General features: G+C 47.3%; 6 protein-coding genes across 6 annotated transcripts; 3 read left to right on the forward strand and 3 right to left on the reverse strand.

Annotated features, from left to right (window-relative positions):
- Positions 1–329: 329 nt before the first annotated feature.
- FPOAC1_000010 (uncharacterized protein) lies at positions 330–2,686 on the forward strand (the record flags this gene model as incomplete). The annotated part of the gene is made up of 3 exons (XM_044844630.1): positions 330–580; positions 630–1,532; positions 1,585–2,686. 3 exons carry the CDS (start codon positions 330–332, stop codon positions 2,684–2,686), a joined length of 2,256 nt encoding a protein of 751 aa, XP_044710546.1.
- A 1,643-nt stretch (positions 2,687–4,329) lies between these two features.
- FPOAC1_000011 (uncharacterized protein) lies at positions 4,330–6,502 on the reverse strand (the record flags this gene model as incomplete). The annotated part of the gene is made up of 2 exons (XM_044844631.1): positions 4,330–5,741; positions 5,794–6,502. 2 exons carry the CDS (start codon positions 6,500–6,502, stop codon positions 4,330–4,332), a joined length of 2,121 nt encoding a protein of 706 aa, XP_044710547.1.
- A 756-nt stretch (positions 6,503–7,258) lies between these two features.
- Positions 7,259–8,056, reverse strand: FPOAC1_000012 (uncharacterized protein; the record flags this gene model as incomplete). Its single annotated transcript, XM_044844632.1, has 1 exon — positions 7,259–8,056. One exon carries the CDS (start codon positions 8,054–8,056, stop codon positions 7,259–7,261), a length of 798 nt encoding a protein of 265 aa, XP_044710548.1.
- A 445-nt stretch (positions 8,057–8,501) lies between these two features.
- On the forward strand, positions 8,502–10,444 carry FPOAC1_000013 (uncharacterized protein; the record flags this gene model as incomplete). Its single annotated transcript, XM_044844633.1, has 3 exons — positions 8,502–8,554; positions 8,599–10,008; positions 10,246–10,444. 3 exons carry the CDS (start codon positions 8,502–8,504, stop codon positions 10,442–10,444), a joined length of 1,662 nt encoding a protein of 553 aa, XP_044710549.1.
- A 99-nt stretch (positions 10,445–10,543) lies between these two features.
- Positions 10,544–11,474, reverse strand: FPOAC1_000014 (uncharacterized protein; the record flags this gene model as incomplete). The annotated part of the gene is made up of 4 exons (XM_044844634.1): positions 10,544–10,775; positions 10,827–11,011; positions 11,065–11,183; positions 11,297–11,474. 4 exons carry the CDS (start codon positions 11,472–11,474, stop codon positions 10,544–10,546), a joined length of 714 nt encoding a protein of 237 aa, XP_044710550.1.
- A 768-nt stretch (positions 11,475–12,242) lies between these two features.
- FPOAC1_000015 (uncharacterized protein) lies at positions 12,243–13,274 on the forward strand (the record flags this gene model as incomplete). Its single annotated transcript, XM_044844635.1, has 1 exon — positions 12,243–13,274. One exon carries the CDS (start codon positions 12,243–12,245, stop codon positions 13,272–13,274), a length of 1,032 nt encoding a protein of 343 aa, XP_044710551.1.
- Between the last annotated feature and the right edge of the window lie 227 nt (positions 13,275–13,501).

Here is a 13,501-nt window from a genome sequence, read left to right on the forward strand (position 1 = left end):
AGTGTAAGCTTTATGTTTTATTACTGAGCACATTTAAATTAGGTGGCTGAGCGGTCTTTCCACTCACATTACTGTTCCTGTTTTTGGTTGTCATGAGGTCAGGTTGGAGGAAGTACAGTTATCTCGGATTCAATACCTTGACAGATGTCTTAGGTGTTCACTTAGAAATGAAGGGGAATTTGATATCTTGACATAATTCAAACCACCCGCTCAACTCATTTCACTGTCCGATGCACATAAATACTCTGCTCGCTACTATTTTCCATTCGACATCATCACTGTCATTCATTCCCAACTGCAGGCCATTAATTGGCAGCCACTCGTTCAGCATGCGTTTGTCCTCATTCCTCCTCGCGGCATGTGCCTCGAGTGCATTTGGGCAGTTTAACCAGAATTTCAAGAGATTTACAAACACCAGTATTCCTACCACTACGACTTCTTCCTTTGTTCCTACTTCACTTGACACAAGTGCTAGTACGACTGGTAGCCCTGCTCCGTCTACTGCGCCTGTCTCTCTTGGAACAGCCCAGCTTGGTGTAGGTGCTAGTTACACCACTGCACTTGATGGTTCGGCGGCAGTGTGAGTATATCTCAGCTAACCCATACTGAGAGGCACTGACAGACTTTAGCTCTCTCTTCATCCGAAATGGAGTCGCTACATTCAGACTTGTGCCCTTCCTAGCTTCTTTCGCAAACCTTCGTGTCTTTGTCGTCTTCAGTATCCTCGTCAGGCCTCCTCGCGCAGGTCTTAAGCGTCAAGTGTTCGAAGGGTGCAGCCTCGAAGTTCAGTTGGATGGCCAAACCATCTACAATGAAGTAATGAGCGACACGGGCGGATCAGAGGTCGGACAGAGAAGCAACCCTGTCAGGCTCAACGCCGAAGGTCGACCTGATCTCCAATACGTCCTGACTTGTGGCTCCGATGCTGTTGAGGTTGTTGTTTCTCATCTGTCTTTTGAACAAGCTAGCGACGATGCAGAGACCACACCCATTGCGCCCCTCCCAACGGGTACTGAAACTCCAGGTGGCACAATCACCAACACTGAGGGATTTACTACCAATTCTGATGGAGAGACTGTATTCCCTACGGGAACTAACTCCGCTGGCTTCACTACCAACTCCAATGGCGAGACTATTGTCCCTAGCGGAACCTACTCTGCTGGCTTCACCACCAACTCCAACGGCGAGACTATCTTCCCTACTGGAACCAACTCTGCCGGTTTCACTACAAACTCGAACGGAGAGACTGTCTTTCCTCCTAGCACCAACTCTGCCGGCTTTACCACAAACTCTAACGGCGAGACCATCTTTCCCACTGAAACCGCAACTGGCACTGAGGATCAATCTTCGGCTCCAACCGCTACCTCTCCCGCTGGTTTCCCTGACTTCATTGATGCTTTCACCCTCTTTGGCTGTGTCAGTTCTAATGATGGCTTCCCGACTTTCGAACTTGCTGAATCGGATACCTCTATGGACCTGGACCAGTGCTCTACTCTCTGCCAAGGTCGAGCCTACTTTGGCGTCTATGATACGTAAGTCATATAGTCCTCCTTCGATATTGTCTGCAATTGCTGATAATTCTAGTGACTGCTACTGTGGTGACGAGATTGATGGCGAGGAAACTGCCCGCGTTGGGCTCGATTCATGTGATATCGAGTGTCCCGGCGATGTCTCTCAATTCTGCGGCGGTGACTCTTCACGTCTCAGGATGCACCGTCGCCAGACAATTCCTTCCAATCGCCTTCTCACGGTTTATGTTTCTGCTGGTGGCCAAACTGATATTGTCACCAACGAAGTCACTCGAACCGTCACTGATCAGTCAACCTTTGTTACTACCTTTGCCACTACAGTCGTTGGACCAGTCACCACCGCTACTGAGCGGGTGGTGTACGTATTTGTTGAGGCCAACTGCGGCGCCTGTAACGGTCAGTGGGTCTATATCCCTGAGGTTTGTGACTGCCAGGGCGGCTTCCAGTATGTTCCCTACTACTGCTTCGGAGGCAGCTGCTCTGGAAAGACTGTGTACAAGTCTCAGGAGTGTCACGATTGGTGGAACCACAAGGACTTCTATGTCCCAGTAGACTGCGAGGAATGCTCCGGTGGAGAGATCCTTTACAAGCCATGGGAGAATTCTTGGGGTACGCCTGAGAACTGCAAGCCTGAGGAGATTCCTGCCTGTGAGGGACTCAAGTGTCCACCTATCTACCCCACCAAGAACATAGGTCAGAACGGTGGTGGTAGCAGTGATCACAGTGGCAGCTCCCACCCTGGTATGCACAATGGAGGTTCCGACAGTGGTTCCAACGGCGATTCCAACGGCAGTTCCACTGGTGGTTCCACTGGTGGCTCCAATGGTGGCTCCAGATATGATAATCAGAGCCAGGGCATGAACGACAAGGGTTCAAATGGCGATATCCCCGGATGCACTGGTGATGACTGCACAGAACCCTATGGTAACGAATCTAACTCCAAGCCCAATAGTTCCCATGAGTCTAGTGGAGGTAATAGCTACGCTGAGCCTGCACCTGGAAGCAACCCTACTGGATCAGCTGAGGGCAGTGACTCTTACAGTAAGCCTGCACTTAGCGGTAACCCTACTGATGTACCTGTTATTATTAGCAGTGCTAGCAAGCAGTTTGCTAGTATTTTTGTTTTCCTAGCTGCTTTTCTTTTGACTCTCTTTTAATTCTTTATTATTGCTTTCATGGAATTAAATACTTTTTATCTGTACACGCTCGTTGATATCCAAGTGCCAGTATGCTGCAGCTTCTTTTCCTCATCAGTTATGATGTTGGCTCCCGGCTGCATTATCAGCTTTCTGCAACAATATAAAATAAACGGCCAAATACACTTACTGTTGATTATGAAATGACACTTCAAACGGGCAGCTTGACTATGAAATGACACTTTAAACGGGCAGCTTCACTTGATCAGTCATTCTTCGGAATTATCGATAAGCCATACCGCAATCACAGAATCATAGTAATATACTATCGATGCTATATTCAGCGCTACAGAGTTGGACTTGGCCGGTTATTTGGTTCCTCTCCAAAGTTAGAGTCGACAGGCTCAAACGAGGTTCTGGCCACGAAAGCTTCCACCAACGATGAAACAAGACTGTCAAAACCAACATTGTCACCGCCTGTACTGAGTACGGATCTATGTCAGGCTATGATAGCGTGGCATAGAGTGAAAAGGAAACCAGAAGCCCCATGTTGCGGATATATCGCGGACCCTCATCGCACGTTTGGCCTTTACCCGCAGAGGTACTACTCAACACCCAGCCCACCTGTCACTTTACGGCACTTGTTAGTGACGTATAAAGAGAGCCAGGATTACGATCTCTTGGAAAACCTGATTGTAGCGATGGCCATCTCGATGAATATTCTCTATCTATACAAGACCCCATGGCTAGCGCAATTCTTGAGTCTGGACGACATTGTATTCTTTCAGAAAGACCAGAGGAGTCCAGATCCATCTTCTTCGCTTTATTCAACCGGGACATTCGTAAAGGTCCATGTGGAGACAGTTCCTGCGGAAGTCTTACCGCTCAGAAAGCCTTCCAAAGCTAGCAACCCAATACTTTTGTCCCCCGGGGCAATATTAGTACAAGTAATAACCGGAAGACTTGAACCAGCACTAGACATGACAATGGCCTCGAACACAGATCTTACATTCAAAATGGAGAAGTGGAAAGCCGGTCTTCAGTTGAGGGACAAGGTGCTAGAGGAGGTAGGGGAAAACTATTTGCTGGCAGTGGAATGGTGTCTGAATGACGTATTGGGAGTTATGAGGCTGGAGAATGAAGAGTTTTGTTAGTGGTTATATTTATTGTGCTTCCCGTTCTTGGCGGTGTAGGCATTCTCTCGTGCATTGGATGTTCTGTAGCATCCCGGATAAAGAGAAAGAGACGAGAAAGGCGGGCTTTGGAAAGGGTTCGAGTTGAGAATAAAGCGGTAACAACGTCCGTGGAACTTCAAAATATATTATCAAACGGAAATAAGAAATGATGAGGTTGAAAGAATGTCAGGATTAAAAAGAGGTCTCTTTAAAGGAAAAAAGGTTAATGTTATATTAGTAACAGAGAAAAGAGCACCAGTATTCTTCAATAGCTACTTCCTTATTAGCAATATATATCGTCAAAGAGGCTCTTTGTTTCTTCTACTTACGTAAACGCAGGAGTACCCATGGAGCGTTATTTACATATTCTTAAACAATCTACTGCCTCGCAATAATCTAAAAGCCTAACTAATCCAGAGATCTAAGGAGAGGAAATAAAACAAGAAGAATAAGAAAAGAGTAGAGTAAGAATTGAAATTTTATACTGTCTTAAAACTGACCAGTCCTTATATCTCCGTCACCGGCCGTATTAACTTCCATGAACGTTCTATCTGGGATAGCACCATAATACTGCACCCACTGATCCATGTCACGATTTTGGGCACCGATAGTAGCAAGAGTTCCTCCAGGCTGGATAGTATAGTAGAAGAAGGTGATTGGGGTCTGCTGATCCTCTGAGATTACCATTTGAAAGTGGTATGGCGCAGTTTCATCTGATGTAGCGAAAACACACCAATCTATGGTCAACACCCCTGGTTCATTAGGAGTCTGCTCAACCTGGTATGTAACCTCAGCCCCTGAACCTTCAGAAACTATCATGTCGATCCAGTAAGGGAAAATAGCCAGTGACTCAATATTTTCATCTGGCAGGAAGGCCAGATAGGGGACTGAATCGGCCCCGAGGGAGCCTCTGAGTGTAACAAGTCCATTGGGGCTAACATAGATCTCATCACTGGTTGCACCGTAGAGCGGTACCTGGAAAGGGACCACGACCGATTCGACACCATTGTCAGATGGCCTCTCGCCATTGAATAGTGTCAGCGGATCAGACAAGCCCTCTGGACATGCGCGTGTTCGCGTCGGCTCAGAGCTTGTAGTGGTTGAGGTTGTGGTATCGGCAGCTGTCGTGGTGAACAGATTAGTTTCAGCAGTTGAAAGGACAGTTGAGCTCGCGTCGAAAGATGAACTGGTATCCAATGGCAGATCGGATAGTGTGCTGGTATCAGTCTTTAGACTGTAGGATAATCCAGACGTAGTAGAAGAGTCAACACCAGCGCTTGCCGTGGAGTCGGTACCAGAGCTAATGACAATTGTAATCGGAGAATCCGTAGTAGTTGGCATGGCAGTTGTAGATGGTTCAAAGGCAGAAGATAGTTCTTCCGACGCTACTGAGACATCTGAGGACAGTGCATCCGAGGAAAGTGCATCCGTGGAAAGTGCATCCGTGGATAGTGCATCCGTGGATAGTGCATCCGTGGATAGTGCATCCGTGGATAGTGCATCCGTGGATAGTGCATCCGTGGATAGTGCATCCGTGGATAGGCTCTCCGGGTCTGGGGTGCTGGAGCTCAGCGGAGATGGAACTGGGAAATCTGTGACAGTGGTCGAAGTGTCCAACGTAGAAGATGTTTGACTAAGATCAGGTTGTGTTGCGATTATGATAGACGAAGAGCTGTTATAAAATCGCATAGAGCTCGTAAAGACAGGTACGACCTCAGAAGTGAAAATTGGAATATCTGTTGCGGAAGAACCCATCTGAATATCTTTTGTGGTCGTAGAAGCCACTGCGTCGGAGTAAGACGTAGTTCCGAGTAATACAGATGTATACGCTGATAGCAGAGGTGTACTGGCAGTTTGAGAAGAAGTACTTGAGGATGCATCGCTATCTGGGCATTCGTCAACTAGAAGAAAACGAGTTAGCCCAGGATCAGTAGCGCGAAATGATTTCCATACCTTCGATAATAGAAAGCCTTATAGTTTGGCAACCTGAAGGCGATCCAGTGAAAGTAACATAGACTTGACCGCTCTTGGTGTCTTGGCAGAAGCCTGCCTCAGCATTTGGGAGGGCTGAGTTGAAAAATCGCAGGAATCCATCCTTATCAGCAAAGGTCTCAGTAACAGCCCCTCGAGGCAATGCTCCCGGGTTGCCGCGTAGCTCCTTGGAACTCTCGCCGTTGTAGTATATGGGCAATGTCCCATCCAACAGACGACCTTGCACGAGGTTGAAGACAGTGGCAGCAGCACAGGTTTCTGACTGACTGCCAACAAAACCGCCAACTGCCCTGGCCTGTAGGTCTCGTTTGGTGTCCTGCGATTCTGGAACGACGCGCAATATCACTGATCGGCCACTGGCTTCAGGGATAGGAAATTTAGTAGTTTGGCTTGGGACCGAAGTGATAATGATTACATTGTCAGGAACAGAGACAGTTGAGGGGATAGCCAGATCTGTAGATGATGTCAAAGGCGTTTCAGAATTTTCTGGGAAAATGGTTCCCTCAGCAGAACCAGTCGTTGGGCGAGTGTTACCCCGTGATACGGGGACCAAATAAGTTGATAGATATGTTATACACCAGGATTCAGGTTGTATTTGGTCATCTTGAAGAGCAATGGACGCACCGAAGAGACTTGCAAGTAAGAAAGGGAACAAACGAACGGGAGGCATCGTGAAGAATGAGTAAAAGCCTTGGGAAGACGGAGATCAGGGACTTGTCCAATACTATGAATTTCTACGACTCTTAACACCTTTGCTCTCAGATTTTCAGCTTCAGCCCTAAAACGGTCAGCCAATGACGCCTGACACATGTGTTGGTTGGTGTCAATAGTGTAAGACAGTTTAATTTGGTGGCGAGCACCAAGTGGAAAATGTCTCAATCAAGTTGATGAGCTGTTGGTCTAGAATATGGTTCCTCATACGATGTGTCAGTGTGTCTAGGTTAAGACATTAAGCATCGCACTAAACTAGCTGGTCAAAAAGACTCCTTTGAATTGCTCCCTTGCACACCGCATACCAGAGACCAAACAACACAAAATCTTGGTGTCAACAGAACCACTAATTTCCACAAAATAAACAACCGCAACGGACTTTAGCCTTTACTCTAACGGGGCACTATTGTATTCTGTGAAGATGCAGAAGTTGGATGCTATCCTCCTATGATATAATGCCCTATACACTAGAGGTTGAATGACTGTACTTGGTTAATATATACTTATGTGTAGAAGAAACAGCTACTGTATATATAGCTTGGCAGAATTATTTTTTACTAACTTTATTGCAGAGTTTACTGTTACTATATTAACAGTTGAGAAATAATATAAATCTCAATTAAGCAAGTTAATAAATAAAATAAACCTAGCAAGCATAGATAAGCAGACAGCTTTACAGTGACAGTGTTATTAAGAATTGAGTTTATTAATACACTCAATCAATCTTCTTGAGAGTTTCCCTCATAACTTCTGCACTTAATGCTGTTGCCTTGCCACTCTGATCAACTTCAAACTCGAAAGCATCAAACCCAATGTTTCCATAGGTCAGCGTATCTACGCCTCCCCATGACAGACAGCTACCAGTAAAAGGGCCCGCACTTGCCTCTGTCGCATTTACCGACTCACCCACCGCGTCAACCTCAAAGATGGCCCTGAAGGACATTCTTCCGCTCCTTTCCAGTCCCACCGGGTACAGCCGAAGCACAACTGATACCTCGAGGCCTGGATACAGCATCGCGGTTTGCACTGCAATTACATCGACATCACCTCGGGTCCAATTGCTTACCACAAGTGTATCGTCCATTGTGACCGTCATATGACTCTCAGGACCCTTGAAAGTCCCTGTAAATCTCGAAGCGGCTGTCTCACGGGCGGCGTCCTCAGCTGCTGGCAGCAGTGTCTCGGCGAGGAGTTCGGGAAGATAGGCGAGCAAACCATTACGCTCAGGCCCGGCAATGAGCGCTACGTAACCGATTTCGTGGTCTGGAGAAAGGACAATCATGGCAGTGTAAAGCCCCAAGGCGCCGTTCTTGGTGTACAGATCCACGACCCGTCTACCACGGCCGAGGGGAAGTGTCATGCGGCGGATCTCCCAAGGCATGCCAACGGACATGTAGACATCCGCAGTATGGGTAATAGGCTTGAGCCAGGAGCGAGTGGTGGCAGGGTCAAGGACTGAAGACTTGAGGATAGATTGACCAAGGCGTGTAAGATCGGCAATCGTGGAAAACATGCCGCCGTAGCTGTTGAGGTTGGCTTAGTTTCGCAAGGCAGAGACCACAGAGAAAGGAAAAGATACTTACGGACTGCCGTCTCCAGTAGTGAGGTGAAAACTCCTTTCTGCATACAAAGTTATTGTAAAACAAAGTCGACTGATGTATACGTATAATTTAGTTGACAGCATCAACTGACATATTTTGACACCCTGAGACCCCATGGGTAACGTCAGGCCTGAAATGGCTACTACTACTGATACAAGTCGACCCCGGCGGCGAGCATATCATACCAAGGCCAAGACGGGCTGTAGCACATGCAAGTCAGTCACCCTGCCCTTTACATACATGATGCAGTACTGCAGAAAATTCATGCACTGACTACGAATACTAGGATACGCCGGGTTCGCTGTGATGAAGACAAACCTACTTGTAATCGCTGCACCGCGGCTGGCTGGACGTGCGATGGCTACACTTCCCCACCACCTTCTACGTCAGCAGCCTCTTCCTCTTCATCCGTATCACTCTCCTCCTCCATACCCTTACACCCTAAATCCCCCAGCCCAGCCGCTGATCTCAAGCTTATCCTACCCCGTCAAAACCCCGAGGAAGTACGCAGCTACAACTACTTCATCCAAGTCACAGCTCCGTCCCTCTCTGGTGCTTTCTACGCCGACTTCTGGCTTGTTGAGGTCCCGAGGGTCTGTCTATTCGATGCGGCCATTTGGCATGCCGTTGTCAGCCTCGGTGCTGCTCATGAGGACTATTCAGAAAACGGTCTGGGGTCGCGGAGCATCTTTGCACTCAAGCAGTTCAACTCGTCTATCCGCTGTCTCACCGAATCGCGATCACCTAGACATGCAGACCGGTGGAGGGCGCTTATTGTCGGTACCATCTCCACATATGTATGTACTATCAAAGGGCTTCACGATCAGACGCGGATACATCTCCAGGCTGTATGCAGCCTCCTTCGCGAGCTCCAGTCCAAAACTTTAAAGAAGGGCAAACTCCAGGAGACTACGGTTCTATTAATTCCGGTATCAGTTGCACCGATACAGTCTATTCTGACCAATCTTGAGCTACTCACAAATGCACTCGAAAATGGCGGCATGACCGGTAATCCGGCTCTTCTCTCCCAGAACAAGGTGCTCAACGCATGGCGATCCTACACAGCACCTCAGTCCTCGCTCCGTCTATCTCCAGAAGACGTTGATCAAGCCTATCGTGCTGCAGAGTCATTGATGAGTGGCTTAGTCCTGTTCTCCCAAGAGCATGCCAAGCAGCTTCTGGATGTTCAGACTGGCAAGTCGGGACTAGAAGGGCTGTCAATGCTGGCCACCCGGCAGGAGGCGCATACACGATGCTTCAACGAGATTAAGAAAGCAATCAGTATGTTCCAGCATGAAATCGCCAGAAGCTCAGGACGTACGACTCAACTGGAAGCGCATACTATTCTCCCATTGCACCTCTACCATACTTCCAATCGTCTTCTCTTTATTCAAGACCCTGATGAGCCCGACTTAGATAATCGTCAGCTTGCCCTGCCTAGCCTGTACACTACCGTCGTTAACCTCGCTGAGCAAATTATGAATCTTGACCCTAGCAAGACTCGCAAAGTATCCTACACTCAGCAGCTCTTTCTGGTGGCTCACAGCGGCATCGGACAGTCAACTCGCCAACGCGCTGTAAGCCTGCTTCGGCGTCCTCGGCTGGAGGGAGGCTGGGATAGTCTTATCTCTGCGAGTCTTGCCGAGGCAATTATGGACAGAGAGAAAGAGGCGGCGTTCGAATACAAGGTGGAGCAAGGCTTGAAAACTGAGACTGTAGGGACTAGGGGAGAGGATAGCGATCCAATGTTTCGTATATTCAATATTACGTTTGCTTTTACGGAGGGAAGAAAGGCACGTGTTGTTCTACGGACGTGGTGGGAGAAACTCAACAACATTGCTGGTCAGGCGAGAGTGATACAGTGGTAATAACCTTTTCAGATCATGATGCAGGGAATAGCGCAGGACTGAAACAATAAATAAAGAACACAGTACTATTTTTACAGGACTAACACGATGTGATCCAGCACACTCCTGGTTATCGCATAACCCATCGAGATCTGGCAGTACCAGCTTCAATCCCCAGGTTTAAGTGTCATGTAAATCTCGGGCATTATCACAGGTATCTTCAACATGTTTATAAACCCAATCGCGCTTGGAAGCATTGGTTGGAAGTACTACTTCACTTACATAGTCTTCCTCATCGCCTTTCTGGTCATTGCCTACTTCTTCTACCTTGAGACCAAGGGTCGTACCCTGGAGCAGATGACACACATCTTTGATGGAGAAGACGCTGAAACTGAGCCTTTGGGAGACAAGGTCAAGGTTATGTCGGTTGAGCTGGAGCGCAAGAGTGGATGAGTTTTGTTGACAACTACTACCGTTACGCCCTGGAGGAATGGTCGAATCAGAGCTCAAGGATTGAGAAAGAGAGAACATGAGTTCCCCGTGTCGCTAGCGTTAGATATGTACTGTTTGCAATTGAATGTCGATGAACTCGCTTAACCCTTTATACGTATGTGACCTCTGCCACAGATATACTGGCGAATCTGGGAAGAGTGCATAAATGACCAACGACCACAGAATGGTGATAGAGCCTGCAAAGATGTAGAGGATATGCCATCCCGTGATGATACCATTGATGCTGCCAAGGCCATAGTTGATGAGTGGTGAGACAAGGTTGACGGCACCGCTACTGGAATACCAGAAGCCCATTCTAAGGAATTGCTCACTGTTGGTTCACCACTTCGATGTGACCAGCATAAAGACAGGGGAAACGCCTGACTCAATGAGACCAAGGAAGAATCGGTTCGTCATGAATCCTCCGTACGAAGTGCAGGCAGGCGTAGACAACACCACTGCACCCCAGAAGAAGCAGATACCGGCACAAACCTTAGCAGCAGGGAGTTTTTGGCCGAGAATAGAGAGCTTGGAACAATTTGTCAGTGCAATACGACATGAAGCAGTGATTTAAATCTTACGGGATAGCAGCCAATAATGAAACCACAGAAAAAGATCATGGTACAGTTCGAGTATCGTAGCCCTTGGGTGAGATCCAGATCTTCTCTCAGTCCAAAGATGGCACCGTGACTGATCATGACTTTATCATAGTATTGTAAAGCATAAGTTAGACACATCTGCATGGAATCAGTCAATGAGTTGTACTTCAATTACGTCCCCAGGACAGGGTACCATACCAATGGCATCAAGTACCAGTCAACTTCTTGATTAATTCCTTCTCAGCAGCCAGGTCTACTTCATCACCTTCGTGGGCGGCGGCAAGCTTCAGAGCAGCATTGTAAGCAGTTGACTGGAGTCCTTCAGATTGACCAACCTCGACGTCGATTTGTTCTGCTGGGACCGGGACAATTTTTTTAATGTTGTCCGTCATTGTTGTGAACTGTTAGGCGTGTTGGATTCAAGTTGATGACACTGACTTAGTTGATAAAATAGAGCAGACATAGTTTTTTTTTAATCAACAAATTATTATCGGACGATTCTTTACCTGCTCACAACAAATCCAAGAATGTTACTTTAGTGCGGGGAAGCTCTGGTGCTTATCCGCGGACTTGCCCCATATTGTTTCCTCGGATTGAACAAATTAACGGCTGAAGGAATTTAGTCTTACTTACAACAGTATCAGAATATGAACTTAGAGTTGACTCAGTGTTGTGTTTTGTAGGATTTACATGTATAACTCTACTCCAAGAGTTGATACCCTATACCAAATATGAAGAATTGGAAATTACCCATAATAAAATGAGCGGGATGTTTACCCGATTATCCCGCTACACTTCCAGATAATCCACAGCAATAGAATCAAGCAGTATCTAAATGTGCCCGGCAATTGATATGAGGGGTACCCTGTCTGTTCTACGGATCTGCTCCGGCTTATCTCCCCGTCCGACTGTACCCCACGTTTCGTCACTGTGCGTAAATTATTAGATCCTGTGATAGCGAATTTGGGGATTTCTCCGGTGGAACCGCTCTGGGATGTCCGGGCCAGATTTTGAGACTTTTGCAAGTATAATAATCTTACTCATAGGCTGGTCAATTCGCCGTTGATACGAACACATAGAATCATATGCTTGTACTCCTAAATACGCAGACGCTCAGCACCACTCAGCCCAAATTCGCATAGCACTTCATCCAGTCCATTATGTCGTGTCTCCCCGATCCAACAGTACTCACCCAGCTTCAGGTGGATAACCCTCCACGATACTCCCAAACACAGCTCCAAGACTACCTGAAAGTCATCAAGCTTCCTCAGAGATACCTCGACTCACCAGTGCTGAAGGACTCGACCCTTGCCCACACCAAGGAGCATGGTCTACCCCTCCTCAATGCGATTACCCGTTACCACACATGCAATGTACCCTTTGAGAACCTCGAGCTCCACTACTCAGCACACAAGACGATCACGCTTGACCCTGATGAGCTCTTCGAAAAGATAGTCACCCGTCGCCGTGGTGGCCGCTGTATGGAGAACAACACCTTTCTAGGTACGGTTCTTCGATCATTTGGTTATGAGGTTCGGGGTTGTGGTGGCCGTGTTGCGCGTGCCATGAGTCCTTACCCACATGTTAGGAAAAACCAGGCATACACTTATGATGGCTGGAACCATATGCTCAACCTTGTCCACTTTGAGGATGAGTGGTATGTTGTCGATGTGGGAATGGGCTCGATGGGTCCCAATCTCCCTTTTCCCCTACGCCATGGTTTCGAGACGACGAGTATAGCTCCCCGAAAGATCCGTCTTCAGCGACGAGCTATTGCCGAGTCCCATGCAAGCAACCCTACCAAGGGAACCGAGCTGTGGTGCTACGATGTCTGCCTCAAGCCCACTGAGGACGGGGAGGATGTGTGGACACCCACTTACGCCTTTACTGAGACCGAGTTTCTGCCCCAAGACTATGAGGTCATGTCGTGGTTTACTTCTACGAACCCGCGCTCTTTCTTCACCAGATATGTTACCTGCACCAAGATGATCCAGGATGAGGAAAAGGAAGAGATTGTTGGCAATCTCACCTTGTTTAAGGATACAATTAGAGAGACAATTGGAAATCAGGGAAAGGTTATCAGAGAGTGTAAGACGGAAGAGGAGAGAATCCAAGCGTTGGTTGAGATATTTGATGTTACTTTGACGGAGGAGGAGAAGAATGGAATTCCTCAAGAGAGAAGACTGGCTTAAGGTCCAAGCGAGGTTAATTCAGAAAGCAAGTAGTGTATTCTAGATTTTATCAGCAATTATAAAGTATCCTTACAAGGTTTTGCAAAACCGTGTTCTCTAATGTTTATTACTTATTAGATGTTGTCGCCAAGTCATCACTGAGTTATATAATTCACTCTTGAACATTTAGCGAGCTGTAAATTCAATTACACGGTGGATAAATAGTTCAGTTCAGATTTTACTCCGAG

This window comes from Fusarium poae, chromosome 1 (genome assembly GCF_019609905.1).
Source record: "Fusarium poae strain DAOMC 252244 chromosome 1, whole genome shotgun sequence".
In the NCBI taxonomy this organism is placed as follows: Eukaryota; Fungi; Ascomycota; class Sordariomycetes; order Hypocreales; family Nectriaceae; genus Fusarium; species Fusarium poae.